General features: G+C 34.8%; 1 protein-coding gene across 1 annotated transcript; it reads right to left on the reverse strand.

Moving 5' to 3' along the window:
* Nucleotides 1-7,908: 7,908 nt before the first annotated feature.
* On the reverse strand, nt 7,909-11,664 carry LOC126885513 (uncharacterized). The gene is made up of 3 exons (XM_050652094.1): nt 9,455-11,664; nt 8,488-9,163; nt 7,909-8,160 (listed from the first exon to the last, which is right to left on the reverse strand). Exons 1-3 carry the CDS (start codon nt 11,662-11,664, stop codon nt 7,909-7,911), a joined length of 3,138 nt encoding a protein of 1,045 aa, XP_050508051.1.
* Nucleotides 11,665-17,849: the final 6,185 nt, after the last annotated feature.

Here is a 17,849-nt window from a genome sequence, read left to right on the forward strand (position 1 = left end):
TAATAGTTGATCTGGATGTCGATAAGTTTGTTATAAACAAAGAACTTGAGGAATTACATAACAGCGATTTTTCGCAAAACAAAACATTTTTTTGTATTTTTTGGGTGATTCTCAGCAAAAAATGATCTTACAAGTTTTTTCGTAGAATGCATAGTTTTAGAGATAAACGCGGTTGAACTTTCAGAAAATCGAAAAAGTGCAATTTTTGAACCCGAATAACTTTTGATTAAAAAATAAAATAGCAATTCTGCTTACTGCATTTGAAAGTTCAAGTCAAATTCTATCGATTTTGCTTATTTTCATTGCTAAAAATTAAGTTTTTATTTGTTAACCAAAGCCATAAACACATAGTGTTTCCCGTGCCCAATGCACGCGTTTTAATGTACGTAATCTATGTAAAAATTGTATGTCTGCGCGCCTACTCGTTCGATTTCAAATGGGAAATGCATTGAAAACGCCATTCAATCACTATGTGCTTGTAGCTTTGTTTAACAATAAAAAAATAAATTTTTAGCAATGAAAGTAATTAAAACCGATAGAATTTAACTTTAACTTTCAAATGCTGTAAGCAGAATTGCTATTTTATTTTTCAGTCAAAAGTTATTCGGGTTCAAAAATTGCAACTTTTCGAATTTTTGAAAGTTCAACCGCGTTTATGTCGACAACTATGCATCCTACGAAAAAACTTGCGAAGACATTTTTGCTAAGAATGGCCCAGAAAATACAAAACAATGTTTTGTTTTCCGAAAAATCGCTGTTATGTGACTCCTCAAGTTCTTTGTCTATAACAATCTTATCGACATCCGGATCGACTGTTACCCAAAAAATTCGTGTTCTACGGGTGAAAATACATAAAAAAAAACTTGGCTAAGTCCATCTGAATTAAGGAGGCCGTTGTACCCCCACTGGCGACAGGACTAGTAGGAAACGTGGCGTAGCTATGACGTTTTATCAGTTAAAAATAGTCTAGTGAAATAGTTTTTTATATACCATTAGAATTATTCAATAAATTATTTGACCTGAAACTGGTTATACTGTAATATGGAAATTTGGATTCGTTTTTCGCAACACGGATTTCGAATTCTTTTCAGTTAAGACATTTCTTTCTATCTGCACCTCTTTACATCTTCATCTTTTGAGTGTCAGTTGCAGTATTCTATATTTCCCTATACGTTCACATTTCCAAGGCGTTAAATTCGTTTTAGGTTTAGATGAAATGCAGCACTGAAAAATAAAGTTGGTTTCTTCCTTCATTTCTTAGCTTTTTATTTTGTTCTGTGAGCGACAGGGGCAATATTCGATATCGAAGTGCTAGATGCAATATTTTCCCGTAATTGGTAATATTTTTTAGCTCTCTCTTCTTAGTATTTCTTTGACAGGTGTGTGTGTCCATACTTGCATAACTCCAATTCGTTTCAGAAGAGAATCAGATCAAATGTAGCACCCTTAATGACTAAGAGAAGGTTTAGATCAAATGTAACACTCGATTATTGCTTTCCTGACAAAACCACAAAAAAAAATTAAACAAAAAGTCGATATTTGAATAGGTCGTGTAACTTTGCGTCGATTGATATACGATTTCACTAATTTTGAGTCATTTTTGCCAAATTTTCGATCATTTTACCAGGAAATAACATCAAAACCGGACTTTTCAATATTTGAGCTGGACTTTTCAATATGCGTAGTTTGATACACATGTACTATTTCTGCGACTATATTGTGGCATTCCAGTTACAACTTTTTACCCGGAAATTATATAACACCGAATAAAATATATTTGACCTCGTCTTGCTATAATATATCCCTTGTACTATTTTGGAGACTTTAAAACATTACTTCCGATTATAACTCTGGAAACGGAAGTCCTAAATCCGGTCAAGTTTCTCACCTTTAATACCATCTTTGTCTATAAGCTTTAATTCGACACCTCATTTATCATTATATCTCTTCTAATAACGGACAAGTTGTGCTCACGGATGGACAAACAGACATGGATAATTCAAGGTTTTCACATTTTTATAAAATGGTGAAAACAAAAGACAGGACAAGATACAATCTGGTAAAAAAAATAAAACCAGAGCAGATACAGTGGAAACAAAAAGAATACAGCGAAAATAAAAAGAATAGACGTCTGAAATGAGAGCTGGGATAAATTTCTGGGAAAATATTTAAGTACAGAATACCAAATAATAATAAAACATTCCTATAAAATTATAGATATTGTACGATGTAACGGATGTACGGAACCAGTGTGTAAGAGAAACTTATAATATGAAACTAGCTCAAGAAGTAAGTGATTTAAGTACATCACCAGGAAGACACTTCTTCACAAAAGACGGAGAGATAGCTGACCGCCAACATAAAAAATACGAGTATACCTTAAGATCGGACACGAACAACTAAAGCCTAATATAGGAAAAAGAAGGTCCCATTGTATCACCTACTTCTCGTCTTCAACTGATGTAATTTAATGAAACTTATATGCACTATGACTGTACCAGGATCTTTTTATAGGGCTATATTACATATAAATCTGATGAAGATTGAAAATGGCCAACAAAAGTATGAATCGTAAACTTAACAGATAATAGTTATTGGCGACAATGTGAATATAGTGAAGAAAAAGAAAGGCCAAAAATGAGATAAGGTTACGATATGAAAAAAGCAGATGGATTAAAAAGCACTGTAGACTAATGGTTAAAGATGGACAAACCAAGGCATAATAGATAGGTATAAGTATATACCTTTTTTGCGTAACTGATTGGGTATGCACTTCACATATAGCCTTCCATCTCATCCTAGCTCTTTTCTTCTATGAGTTTTCCATAAAGTTGGTTCATTTCGTGATTAACACCCGGAAAGTGCTAGTAATCTCAATAAAACTAATTAAGCCCTTAAAGCGACATTATATCAGAGCAAGGGTAAAGATATTCTACATATTATTTATCCTCTTTCTTTTGCCATTATCCCTAAACATTATTTAAAATTTAGGTTCCTCAGATATTTATTAACGATATTAATTTACAGTTGGGCAGTTTTTCATTTTCAGTCAACTTCAGTTTGATAATACATAACCTCCTCAACATCTTGGCGGTTATACATTCTTGTTTAACATCATCATCATGAGCCCTCTTGACTCCACTGCTGAACAAAGGCCTCCCGTAAATAATTCTATTGCATCCGATCTTGACCATCCCGAATCCAGTTGTGCTCGATGCGCTTGATGCCTTTCAACCACCTTGTTAAAGGACGTTGTCTATTACGATAAGCATCGTGTCTAGGTCTCTATTTCCACAATTTTCTTGGTCCATCTTCCAGTTTTCAATATGACAACATGTCCCGTTTAGGTCCATTTTTACGTTGTAATTTTTTAATCGCGTCCGTCATAACAGTTTTTCTCCTAATTATTTTATTTGAAACTTTGTCTCTGAGGGATATATTCAACATTGACCTTTCCATTGCACTCTGTGTCACTTGTATTTTATTGATTACGTTTCTGGTAAGGGTCAATTTGTCTGCTCCAAACGTTAGAACTAGGAGTCAGCATTGATCAAAGACCTTCCTTTTAAAGCACATCGACGTCGCAACTTGTGGTCTATGCTGACGACATAGCATTAATTAGCAGAAACCTAAACGGTTTAAAGGAAGAATTTACGAAGTTATGCAAAGAAGCATCCAAAAGGGGTCTAGAAATAAATCAGAACAAAACAAAATACCTAACATGCTCAAGAAAAAACCCAGTTAATGTGATAAGCTTAAATATTGGTGAATATTAATTTGGAAAGGTAGAACATTTTAAATATCTTGGAGTCTCAATTAATGGAACTAAAAATAGAAGTATCAAAATGAAAGAATTCAGGCAGGAAACAGTACCTACTGGAAATACAGTAACTTCCTCAAAGATAAGAAGCTTACTCAGAATACAAAACTGAAAATTTACAAAGCAGCAATTAGACCAGTAATCACATATGGTGCTTAAGTAATGTGTCTGACACAGAAAGAGGAAGAAAGATTGAGAATCCTAGAAAGGAAAATAATTCGGAGGATAGCAGGACCACTAAACGTAGGTAATAATAAATTTAGAAAACTCATGAACCACGAAGTAAGAGAACTTCTGAAAGGAGAAGACATCGTCAGATTTATCAAGGCACAGAGACTCAGATGGATGAAACATATAGAAAGGAGGTATCCAGAAGCCGTTATCAAGAAAATTTCTAAATGGAGACCTGTATCAGGCAGACCACGAGGAAGACCCAAAACTAGATGGGAGAACCAGATAGTAGAGGACCTTAAGAAGATGGGAATTAGAGAATGGGTAACCAGAAGCAAAAACAGGAACGCAACCAATTGTAAAACCAAAATGTTAATGCGGATTGATTCACCGCGACAAACGAATCGGAAGAGCCCAAAGAGGGCGGCAATCACTCCGCTAGGAGTGTATATGCCATGATGATGATGATTGGAGTCAACATAAATGGGAAGTTTCTGAACAACTTATGGTTTGTAGACGACATATTCTTTATTGCAGACCGGGTATATCATGACTGCCAACTTCTTCAAGACCTTAAGAACTCTTGTACACGATTTGGTCTTAAAATTAACTTTTCCAAAACACAATACATGACTAACCTTTTACTGCCAAAAATATCTCAAATAATGGCACATAAATTGAACTAGTGTATACCTAGTAATATCTGGGCCACTAGATTAAATAAGGAAGAGACAATCAAACAACAGAGTTAAACAGGAGAATGTAACAAAATAACATGGGCATCTTACGGAAACTGAGGGAAGTCTTTAAATTAGATAACGAGGCGGAAAAAAACTACAACGGAAAATATACGACCTAATAATAAGGATTTGGGAAGAAGAAAGAATGCCCAAAGAATGGAAAACTGGATGGATATTTCCGATTCTTAAAAAAGGGGACACCACAAAATGTAACAACTATAGAGGAGTAACACTGTTAAACAGCTGCTACAAAATATTGACATCATTAATCAGACAAAAACTCTTAAAATACATTGAAACTAAAATAGGAGTCTACCAGCACGGATTAAGAGAGGGAAGGTCAACAATAGACGCAGTTCACATAATCACACAGTCAATTGAGAAATGTTACGAACATGATATCGACTTACACATCCTTTTCATAGACTTCAAGCAAGCCTTTAGCAGTTTACCAAGACCCCTACCTAATAGAAGACATGAAAACCCTAGATATACCAATGAAACTTATAAAGCTTACGAAAATGACAATGAAAGGATCGACTGCAGCAATAATTACAGATAACGGAATCACCAAAAATATAGAAATAGCAAATGGAGTACGACAAGGCGACTCTCTATCAAAGTCACTATTTAATGTCGCTATAGAAGGAACAATAAGAGCTACAGAAATCTTGAAGAAGTTGGCAGTCATGATATACCCGGTCTGCAATAAGGAATATGTCGTCTACAAACCTTAAATTGTTCAGAAACTTCCCATTTATGTTGACTCCAATATTTTCCCAATATTGTTCCTCATAGCACTCTGTAACCAGGCGGTAAATAGTTTAGGAAAGATATTGTCTCCTTGCCTAATACTTCTCTCCGAGGGAAATGTGTTTGAGCTTGGAAATTGTTTAACACAATTTTATTAATAATCCTTTTTAAAAACTATATCCGGAGTGAAAATATAATATTTAACTTAAACATGCCACAACAAAACAGTTTCAGAATCTTATAAGTGTATTTACTATTGAACACTTTATTATTTTATATACTTACTGAACATTCTGCCACCATACTTGTGACTTTAGTACCTTTACGTATCTTACTAGTGACTGTGCGATCTTTGATGTTACGATCTCAAATAGGGGCTGATTCTTTGTTTTCTAAAGGAGTTTTGACACCGGTTCAATAAAAAACTTAAACATGAGCAAAAAAGGAATAAAATGATGAATTAAATGAGGCGCAAAGAGGTCCACTTACCAATTCAATCCCTGCATTTGGTCTTCAAGAGGGCCCTCAGCTGCATTTAACACTGCACCAAGTCCATACACAAAAAAAGCCTTACAAACTAGGCTGTTACACCGGCAAACTAGCGAGCCGTTGGTTGTCGAGCAACTTACGAGCTGTTGATTGTAGAACAACTTGCGAGCCATTGATTGTAGAGGCACTAGCTTCTCTTACTTTTGACGAACACTACTAGGCTCCAGTTTTTGCACTCATTAAAGCAAACCTCTTTTCTATCGCGATAAAAGGCAAAATAACTAGAGTTGGGACTATTTGCCTTCCTCGTGTAAATAAGTTAATTCAAATTTAAATGAAAATACAACATTCTCCCCCACCAAAATGCAGCTTTGAATGGTGCATTTTAAAACTATTACAAGCTAATAAACAAAAAAAAATAACTTAAATCATGGCACTTTGGAATAAATCCCAAAAAAAAACTAAACAATATCATACTAATAACAAGATCAATAAAAAAAAACTAAGGAATTATTTAGATAGGCAGAGGACACAGCTTGACCAGGGGGCGTCGAAGAATTCCCTTTGTGGTCTTAACATCCGCAACTCTTATAATTCCATCCTGTCCCGGAAATACTTGGGATATTCGTCCCAAACGCCATTGCGACGGAGGGATATTATCATCCTTTATACGGACCATCGTTCCTAGTTCGATAGGTTTTAAATTATCGGATGAAGTCCATTTACTGCGCTGATGCAAAGTATGCAAATATTCTTTGCTCCAGCGTTCCCAAAAAGGTTTATGCATTTGATTTATTAACTTCCATCTCATCAAATGAGATGCAGGAATATACGCTCCATCAAGAGGTTCAAACACAGCCGAAAGAGGTTCTAGATTTAAAAAATGACCCGGCGTTAGAACTGACAAATCATTAGGATCAGAACTTATAGGGGTCAAGGGCCTAGAATTAAGATACGATTCAATCTGAATTACGACCGTGTTTAGTTCCTCATATGACAAGATCTGATCGCCTATAACGCGAGCTAGGTGCGTCTTTACTGACTTTATTCCCGCCTCCCATAAACCGCCAAAGTTGGCAGCAGATGCAGCATTAAAATGGAAGGAAATATTTTCATTTGAAGCAGAATTTTTCATGAGGTTAAGGTATTTAGCAGCGCGAACAAAATTACTGCCACGATCAGAATATAAATTATCAACCCTACCACGACGAGCTATGAAACGCTGCAAAGCAGAGAGAAAAGTCTCACTCGATAAATCACTAGCTAACTCTAAATGAAGAGCTTTGGTGACCATGCAAACAAAGAGGCAAAGATACACCTTACAAGATTTAGCTCCTCGATAGCGATTCATCACAACATAAAACGGTCCACCAAAATCCATACCTGAATTCAGGAAGGGTTTAACCTGGGAAATTCTAACTAGGGGTAAGTTACCCATTGGAGGTTGGTAATTTCTAGGATTGGGCCTCCAACACTGTATACATTTTGACAAAACCGAGCGTATAGCACGCTTAGGAGACAAAATCCAAAATGACTGAGCAAGCAAAAAACTAACTGTACGCAGCCCAGCATGACAGTATCGTTTATGGTAATAATCAATCAGCAAATAAGTTAATGGACTTTCGCGAGGTAGGATGCAAGGAAATTTCTTATCAATCGAAACAGACAAATATCTAAGACGACTGCCAACCCGTAATACTCCTTGATCATCGATAAAGCAGGACAACTTTCGCAAAGGTTTGGAAAAAACATTTCCCTCGAACTCCCTTTCAAAATATCGATGTTGAGTATATTTAACTAGCATAATCAACGACTCATAAAGTTCCTTTGAACTTAAGGGACCTTCTCTCTTATCATTGGGGAATTTTGAATTCCAAGCAAACCTCAAGATCCAAGCTATAAGTCGTCGTATAAACGAGAAATCGGAAATGTCATTCAATAGATTCTCAAGAAAATTTCATCATTAACACAAGCCAAAGTTACCGTACGCTCCTCATCAAGCATTTCAGCACACTCAGAAAAGCAACAGGAAGCGTCTGGAATGGGATCGGTGTTATACAAAAACTCAGGACCTGCAAACCAATGAGATTGCTCCAACATTAGAGCAGGTAAAACACCTCTGGAAGCCAAATCAGCGGGATTCTGAGCAGAAGGAACATAAAACCAACTATTAGGAGAAAGGCGTTCCTGTATATATGAAACCCGGTTAGAAACAAAAGTTTTCCAACGATGAGGAGAGGATTTTATCCAACTTAGAGCTACCTGAGAATCGGACCAAGCTACAAATTTTGCGATTTTAAGTTTAGGATCTAATACTCTGACTACAAACTGCATGAGTTTAGATAGTAGAACTGCAGCGGACAGCTCCAAACGTGGAATGCTTACAGTTCTTATGGGAGCCACTTTTGACTTCGCGCAAACAAAAAAGACACAAACCTGACCATCTAGTAGAACAAAACGCAAATAAATAACAGCGGCATAACCCTTTTCACTACTGTCACAAAACCCATGTACCTCACAACAAATATACCTGGACACGAACATGCACCTAGGTATTTCAAGCTGTGCAAGGGATAACAGTTGTTCCTTATACTGGTTCCAAACTTTACAAATTGAGTCTGGAGGAGAGTCATCCCAGTCGATTCCGGACAACCATAAACGTTGGATAAGGTGCATCGTGAACAAAGTCATGGGAGCTAGAAACCCTACAGGATCAAACACTCGTGCCAATTCAGACAACATACTTCTCTTAGTACAAGATTTGTCCAGAGCTGTCACTTCAAAAGAAAAACAATCCAACTGTGCATTCCATACAAGTCCAAGGATTTTTAGAGGTGACGAACAACTATTATCATCAAAGGAAATAGGTTTCTTACCAATATGCGACTCCGGTAGACCTTCTAATAATCGCATATCATTGCTCGACCACTTACGCAATTCAAACTGACCTCGAGATAACAAGGATATCAACTCATTCCGAAGATCTAGCGCAATTTCTAAGGTATCACCACCACACACTATATCGTCAACATAAGTACTCGTACGCAAAACTTCAGCGGCAAGGGGAAACTCTCTACCTTCATCTTCACTCAGCTGCAACAAAGTTCTTAAAGCAAGAAAAGGAGCAGACGATACACCATAAGTTACTGTTAATAGCCGAAATTCCTGTAACTCTTCATCAGGAGAGAATCTAAAAACAATCCTCTGATAATCACAATGACTTTTCTCAACTCGTATCTGCCTATACATCTGCTTAATATCCGTGGATAAGACATATTTATGAAGTCGAAAACCCAATAAAATAGTTAAAATATCTTGTTGTAGTTTCTTTCCAGTAAACAAGCACTGATTAAGAGAATTCTGATTTCCAATTCGAGCAGAAGCATTAAATACAACTCGCAACTTGGTAGTCAAACTATCAGGTTTTAATACAGCATGGTGAGGAATATAGTAACAAGATAATGGACGAGAAGTTTCTGACACAAGCTCCATATGATGCAAATCCAAATAATCTTTCATAAAGGTACAATATTCCTGATAAACATTAGGATTTTTCAAAAGCCTTTTTTCTAAGGAAAGAAAACGATTTACAGCTAACTCAAACATTCCTGGAAAAACAGGAGATAATTCCCTGAAAGGTAGAGCAACGGTATAACGACCAGAGCCGTCTCGACAAACATTCTCAACAAAATTTTTCTCACAAAGAATATCTTCAGGAGCTGAACATTCTACTTCAGGAACAGTTTCTAAACTCCAAAACTGCTTTACAGACTCCTCCAACGAAACCATTTGATCCACGTGACAAAACAACGAGGTGGCAGATGTCATAGGAACCGAACTACAGGGACCCGTAAGGACATAACCAAAAACGGTATTAAGAGCATCAGGCATACCTCTAGGAGTTTGAACTTTACCTTCTAATAATAACTGAGAAAAGATATCAGCTCCAAGCAATAAGTCCACCTTACCAGATAGATGAAACCGAGGATCTGCCAACTTTAAATTAGCAATATAAGACCAATGCCCAACATCCAAACTAACAACGGGTAGGCCCTCACAAATTTTTGGCAACACAAACGCCTCACAATTAAAAATAGGATCCACTCTATCCACAGGTTTTATCTGAAGATCAACTCGACCAACCACTGTACTTTTTATAGCACCAATACCTTGTACCGATAAGGTAGCAGAAGAATGTCTAATACCTAACTGACGAATACAAGACTGAGATACAAAAGAGGTCATGCTGCCCCCATCAATTAAAGCTCGAACAGGTTGATACAATCCACAACCATCCATAATTTCTACCACAGCAGTAGCTAACAAAACGCTCGAGTTTTTTGAGGTAACACTACCTAATGATGCAGCATGTGAGCTCAATGTTCCAGTATTAACCTGAGCATCAGAAGAAGCAGTAGTTGGAACGGCAGCAACAGAAGTAGCGCCTTGAGTGGCACTTTCAGAACTTTTAAAATGTAAAAGACTATGGTGGGATGAATTACAATGACAACAACGAGAGGTGACACTACAACTACGAGAATCGTGTTTTTCTAAACATTTAAAACAAAGACGCATTCTCTTACAAGCGTTGTACCGTTCATAAGGAGATTTATTTAAAAATAAAGAACAATCTTTTAAATGGTGATCGGCAGAACATAACAAACAAGTCGTCGCATTAGGCTTCGAAAAAAAACTATAGCGATTATTGACTTTAGAACCATTTTTATTTGCATTGTGTTTAGAAGGCGATTTATTTTTTCTATTAGAATCATTGGGAGAACAAGGCGACAACAAGGATGAGTCAAACGAAATGCATTGACTTTCCAGGAAATCAGATAATTGAATAAAAGTAGGCATTTCACTAGACCCATGTAATAATTCAAACCGTTGGTGAGTCTCCTCGTCAAGCTTGGTGAGAATTTTGTAAGCTAACACAAAATCCGAAATTTTATAACCCAAATTTTCTAAAGCTGATAAATTTTCCGAAAAGGTATCAATTAAATTACTATAACTATCAGAATTCTTAAACATAGTTGCGGGAGCTTCTTTAATTTTGCACCAATGTGCCATTGCACGCAAACCTTTATTTAAATACCTATTTTTTAATTTATCATAAATCCTAACATAATTTTCTCTAGCTAAAGGCAAGGATTTAGCTAACCTTAAAGGAGGCCCTTCTAAACTTTGAATCAAATACGTTAATTTTTCCGTATCATCAACGTTAGGTCTACGGTGCACAAGCGCATCGAACAAGTCAAAAAAAGTAATTGCTGACGTAAACTCACCGGAAAATTTAACTAATTCTAACTGCGGCAAGCGAACATTACTAGGAGGTTGTACTGCATTCGAAGCGGCGATATTTTGCTCATTTTTTTGACTATTATCATCATTTTCAAAGAGATCCGCGAAATTAGCCTTGATCTGATAATAATCATTTAAAAATTGGGAACGAATAATGTCCTCAGAATCTAATTGAGCATCCGTAGGTTCAGAGTTCAAAAGATTTGTAACGATGTTTTGATGATTTTTATTAAAACTCTCCAAAACATCGTCTAACTCTGAGTACCGAACACGAAAAAGCGACTGCTTATGAACCTCTGTAAGAGAAGAATGGGATAAACGCAATAACGCTTCTAAATCGTTCATTGCCATTCTCCTTTGAAACGTATATTTTTTCAATTTATCAGCCATTATGGAGAAAAAAAGAATAAAAATTTGTTTAACGTAATCAACGATAAAATTAAAAATACAAATAATCAACGATCCCCTGGTCAAGCTGCCACTGGCATAAAGAGAACGCAATTTTAACTATAAATAAATTCAAATAGCTAATATTTTACAAGTTTAATGACCTAAACAATTAAACTTAATAAATTTATCAAAAAACAAGAATCCTTATCAAGCTGCCGTAAAGGCGAGGACTTTAAAATTTGAAAACTCACAAAATTCTGTGTATTGAATACCTGAAAAACATTCAAGGTCAACCAATTGACATTACCTGCTAGACAAGAAAAGAAGCAAAAACTGTACGCAATGTTTTTTGGGCGTTATTTCAAAATGCAAATTTTATTATATTATTCAAAATTAATTGTTAACAAGCAATTTTGTATACAAGCGAGGAAAAACAAGCCACCCCAACAATAATTGAACAATTAATTATAAAAGCAATAAAGTTTAAATTCTTTAAAAAACCAACTATCAAAACACCTCAAAAAAACAATATCCACGTTCGAAGTGACCAAAATGTGCGATCTTTGATGTTACGATCTCAAATAGGGGCTGATTCTTTGTTTTCTAAAGGAGTTTTGACACCGGTTCAATAAAAAAACTTAAACATGAGCAAAAAAGGAATAAAATGATGAATTAAATGAGGCGCAAAGAGGTCCACTTACCAATTCAATCCCTGCATTTGGTCTTCAAGAGGGCCCTCAGCTGCATTTAACACTGCACCAAGTCCATACACAAAAAAAGCCTTACAAACTAGGCTGTTACACCGGCAAACTAGCGAGCCGTTGGTTGTCGAGCAACTTACGAGCTGTTGATTGTAGAACAACTTGCGAGCCATTGATTGTAGAGGCACTAACTTCTCTTACTTTTGACGAACACTACTAGGCTCCAGTTTTTGCACTCATTAAAGCAAACCTCTTTTCTATCGCGATAAAAGGCAAAATAACTAGAGTTGGGACTATTTGCCTTCCTCGTGTAAATAAGTTAATTCAAATTTAAATGAAAATACAACAGTGACGTTTATACACATAATTTTTGATATCTCAGAGATAATCTTAACTACCTAGGTCTGGATCCCGCGTATGAAAAAAAAGTTGATTAATAGCAAGCTGAAAATTTGTTAATAGCTTAAGGGTGTCTAGTCGGACAAATTTTGATATATGGGAACACTGGAACAGGGGAAGTTTTAATTGTGGAACAGGTTAAAAATTTGGAACGGTCAGACCACGAAAACGGCACATGTATTTCGTCCGACAGAACAGACTTAAACTCTCCGAACAGAGATTAAACTCTCATGCAAAAATCAGGCTGCTACTTATCACCAAATGGGCGTTTTAATGAGTGGAACATGTAGAATATGTCAAATGACAGGAATTATGACAGGTGATAAATAGCAGTCGGATTTTTGCATGAGAGTTTAGTCTCTGTTCGGAGAGTTTAAGTCTATTCTGTCGGACAAAATAAATGTACCGTTTTCGTGGTCTGGCCGTTCCAAATTTTTAACCTGTTCCACAATTAAAACTACCCCTGTTCCAGTGTTTCCATGTATCAAAGTTTATCCAACTAGACACCCTTAAGTTATTAACAAATTTTCAGCTTGCTATTAATCAACTTTTTTTTCATACGCGGGATCCAGACCTAACCGTATTTAAGATATTTAACGACCACATATTTACTACAATGTAATCATCGGTTTACACTTTCACATCTTTTCTTGAAGAAAATGACGTTATGAGAATATAAATTAACAATTAAAATTTTTTTCAGTAATTAATTTGTCTTTAATATCGTAAATAATCATTAAGGGAGGTAATAGTCTACATAAAGAAGACATCAACCGATGGATAAACGATGAAGCCTAGAAGTCAGTCTGTCGTGTTATCTTCCAATCAGAATTTGCAAGTGTAATGAAATTGGTTTGTTGAAAAGCAACAAGAGGTGAACGTAAATATATTAGAGAACGATTAAATACCGAAAAGAAGCAGCTGCAAGTGTTTTAAAGTTGCAGATGCAAATCGGACACTTTGTCACTATAGTACGTGGGCTTGATATATCAATAGGGAACTTGCATAAAATTTTAAATTCGAAAAAAATGTTATAAATCACAACAGAACATAATTTAAAATATATATCAAAGAAAAGAAGTTGTTTTTGTCTTTCGTTTGGCCCCTAAAGACGACTCTAAATTCAAATTATAGCAGCCAGTCCAAAACGATTCGTGACGTCATCATATGTTTAAACTCCGCACCCATTAATTCATTATGTTTGATAATTGATAATCATTTACTTGTTGTAATAATTTTATGGTATATTTCAGTTTTATAAATCTTTAGAAGTAGCTGCGAACTATAAATTTATTTCATAATATTTTTGAGTGTTTTTGTTAAGACAATTTTTTTAAAATGACCGAAGAGTGTTTTTTTAAAGGGAAAACTCTGATAACTTACCCATTGTATACATATATGGCCACATATTTTCAAAGGGATTAAAATTTTTCGCAGAATTGATATTATGACACCTGATATGAAAAACATTGTATCTCCACTTACAATGTTTTTCAACTATGGTTTAAATAGCATCTATAAACGATAACCTTCAATTTGGTCTAAGAACTTTTATCCTATCTTATGTAATTACAAAGTTATTTAACAAAATAACCTCATTGTAAGTGCAAATTTTTGATCACTGGGTGGAAAAAACGTTGTAACCAATGTTACAATATTAAAATTTTTTATTATTGATGAAAATTTTTTACTCAAACATTGTAACATGCATTGTAAGTTGTGATACAAGAAAGTAAGGTAGTGGAATATTACAATGAACAACATTGTAAGTCAATATAGTCAGGAGGTAAATTCTATATTATTAACTGCTGAGCATAGTAAGCATGCCTCAAATCGTAAAAACTCACATAAAAATACTAGTTTAGAATTTCAAACAAAAATAATAACACCTATATCATTCACTGCTGAACTAACTTCTACTGATGAAACTCCGATAATCAATGGTCACAGTGGATTGCACGCTCAAGATACATCGACAGTGGAAACTTCTACATGCACCGCAGATACAAGTTCACCATTAGATACGTCTGCAAGAAAAACAATACCCCAAGAAGAAAAATCTTGGAAGGAAGAGACAAAGGGATCCTAGTGTTTGGAAAATGAATGTCTTGAAGAAACTGAGGAACTCTGACCAAGAATATACTGGCAAAACTGGAAAATTATCGAAAATTAGAGAACTGGGACCTGGATGTAACGATAAATGTACCAGAAAATGAAAATCGAAATTATCTGAAAATGATAGACTCAATTTATTTAATTATTTTTGGGCAATGGCTGATCATGACCAATAAAGCGAATATTTATGTAGACTTATGTTCTCAGACAAGAGAGGAAAGTTGCAAAGCTAAAAGAGTCCAGAAGACACTGGACATATGAATATAATTTGCAGTTGGCAGAACACCGACTTCAAGTTTGTAAGAAAATATTTTTGGACACTTTTAACATAAGAGATATATGGTTACCTACACTATTCAAAAAAATTGATAGTCATGAAGGCGGAGCCCGTATACCTGAAGATATGCGTGGTCGCCACAAGAACAGGGCAAATGATGTAGACGAAAGGACGAAAGTATTAAAAATTCGATTCGTGCGCATATAAACTCTATTCCAGCAAAAGAATCCCATTACGTAAGGCAAAGAACAAGTAAGATGTATTTTGATGAGTCTTTAACTTTTCCCAAATTGTATTCACTATATATAATGAATGGATGTTAGAGAATCACCCATGCGATAAACCAGCCACCAAAAGTCAGTACAGAAACATATTCAATACTGACTTTAATATCGGTTTTTTTGCACCGAAAAAAGATTTGTGTCTTACTTGCAATCTACATAACACTAAAGCAGAGAAAGACCAAATAGAAAAAGAATATGCTTTACATATTGCAAATAAATGTGTTGTACGTGCAGCCAAAAATCGCGATAAAGAGGTGTCTAAGAAAACAGAAACAGTTGTAACTGCCAGCTTTCATTTGCAAAAAATATTAACTACGCGCCAATCAGAGGTATCATTGTTTTATTATAAAAGGAAGTTTAAAGTGTATAACTTTACTATCTTTGATCTTGGATCTGCGGAAGGTTATTGTTATGCATGGGATTAAACCACAGGTAAAAAGGGGCCTAATGAAATAAGTAGTGCGCTATTTGATTTTATTACGAGAAAAGTTGCTGGTGGAGCATTAGAGTTTAGATTTTATTCAGATTGTTGTGGAGGACAAAATCGAAATCGAATAATATTTTTAATGTATATTTATGCAGCTAAGATGATGAATATTAATATTACACACACGTTTTTTGAGGTAGGCCACTCTAAATCTGAGGGTGATTCAATGCACGCCTTAATTGAGCGAAGAAAAAAGAACCAAGTTGTTTATGTACCACAACAGTGGTATACACTGATAAGGTGTGCTAAAGTCACAGGCAAACCATACGATTTGAAAGAACTAAGTCAAAATGACATCTTGGACTTTAAATCAATGTTAAAGAAAATACCGAATTGGGATTTAGATATAGATAAACGCCAAGTTTTCTGGTCGAAAATACAATACGTAAAAATATATAAAGAACAACCACATATTATAAGTTTTCAGTACGATCCTATTTCTGATCAATTATCGTTTATAAACTTAGAATGCAAACCAAAATCGAGCAAAAGGGCTACCAAATCCAGGAATAAAAATATACACGATTTATGGGAAGTAAAAATTCCTTTAGCATATAATGGGTTACTTCCCATAACCACTTCAAAATATAAAGATCTTGTTGCTTTGTGCTCTGGTAAAGCTATACCAGAGCAATATTGCAGTTTTTATTTAAATCTTCCCCACTTTCAACAAACGGAATATTCGGATGATGACTCTGAATAAAAGTTTGCAAGGGGTTAATTTTGTTTATTTTTTAATAGAATATAAACTGTTTTATAATTTGTAAATGTTCATTTTGTAATAAATAAATCTAAAAGATATTATTTTATTTAGCTACTTCTTGTTAGTATGTACGACGTAAATTCTTAAATACTAATTGTCTGAGCAAAAAAATCACGTTTCAAGTAAAACCAATAAAATAAATTAATTATAATCTCTTTATTTGGATATTTACTGATTAGTTACAATTTATATGCACCTAACCAAAGAAACATACTGTGTTGAAATATCATTCATTGTATGAACCGCTTACAATGATTTTCACCTAAAATTCTGAAAAAATTTGCTATTGTAACTCGACCTAAATCAGGACCAGTAATGTTGACAACTATGTTAATATGTAAAAGTGAAAAGCTGAGAAAAAGTTATAAAATATGGATTAATAACTATACAAAAAAACATAAAAGCTGACCCAGTAAAAAAATAAAATGGCGTCACGACAAAAAGGCGTAAGCGCCAAAAATTCTAAATTTATGTTTTGGTACCAAAATAAAATAGTTTTTACGTCATATCGACTATTAAAAAGACGCAGCTGTAAAAAAATTCCAAACCAACTAAAAGGGGCTTTGAATGTTCTATCCGCCAAACGAGTTTCTTAAAAGATGAGACACTGAAATCAGTAAGCGACAAGATCCGTAGTGGAAGGTGGTGCTTACGTCTTGGGTCTGAAAACGTGGTTATATCAATAAGGTAAACAATAACTTGAAATATTATTAATATTTTATGGTTTGTTAAGCGTTTAGTTAGATTATTTATGTTGAGAAATCATAATATACCATAAGAATCCACAATTTTACCGACTGTCGGTTACGCCTTTTCAGAAAAAAATGTTTCGTTTATGTAACCGCCATTTGGCTATTTAAAATACACTATGACTTAAATTTGCCATAAAAAAATTACTACTTAACCGACTTAAATAAGGTTTGAACCTAAATAAAATATATATTTACTCTGTTGTATAGTCGTCTTTTTTTTAATTTTAAAGTTATATTTTGGTAGTAATATTATTTTAAAAAACTAACATTTGAGTGGCGCTTACTTCTTTTTTTTTAATGGTTTTTAGAATGGTTTCTCGGGGGCACAAAATAATAAATCTTGCATTGCTATCCATTTTGGAGGATCAGGATAGTAATGTGCAGGAATTCAGCGGAAATAATAAAAA

This window comes from Diabrotica virgifera, chromosome 5 (genome assembly GCF_917563875.1).
Source record: "Diabrotica virgifera virgifera chromosome 5, PGI_DIABVI_V3a".
NCBI lineage: Eukaryota > Metazoa > Arthropoda > Insecta > Coleoptera > Chrysomelidae > Diabrotica > Diabrotica virgifera.

What these genes read in the sequence shown, in the direction of transcription:
- LOC126885513 (XM_050652094.1), bottom strand. Translation starts at nt 11,664, where the DNA reads ATGGCTGATAAATTGAAAAAATATACGTTTCAAAGGAGAATGGCAATG. An exon ending in TTGCATCATATGGAGCTTGT is followed by an intron (nt 9,164 to 9,454) that starts GTCAGAAACTTC and finishes GATTGTTTTTAG; the next exon opens with ATTCTCTCCTGATGAAGAGT. An exon ending in CCAGGTATATTTGTTGTGAG is followed by an intron (nt 8,161 to 8,487) that starts GTACATGGGTTT and finishes TCATATATACAG; the next exon opens with GAACGCCTTTCTCCTAATAG.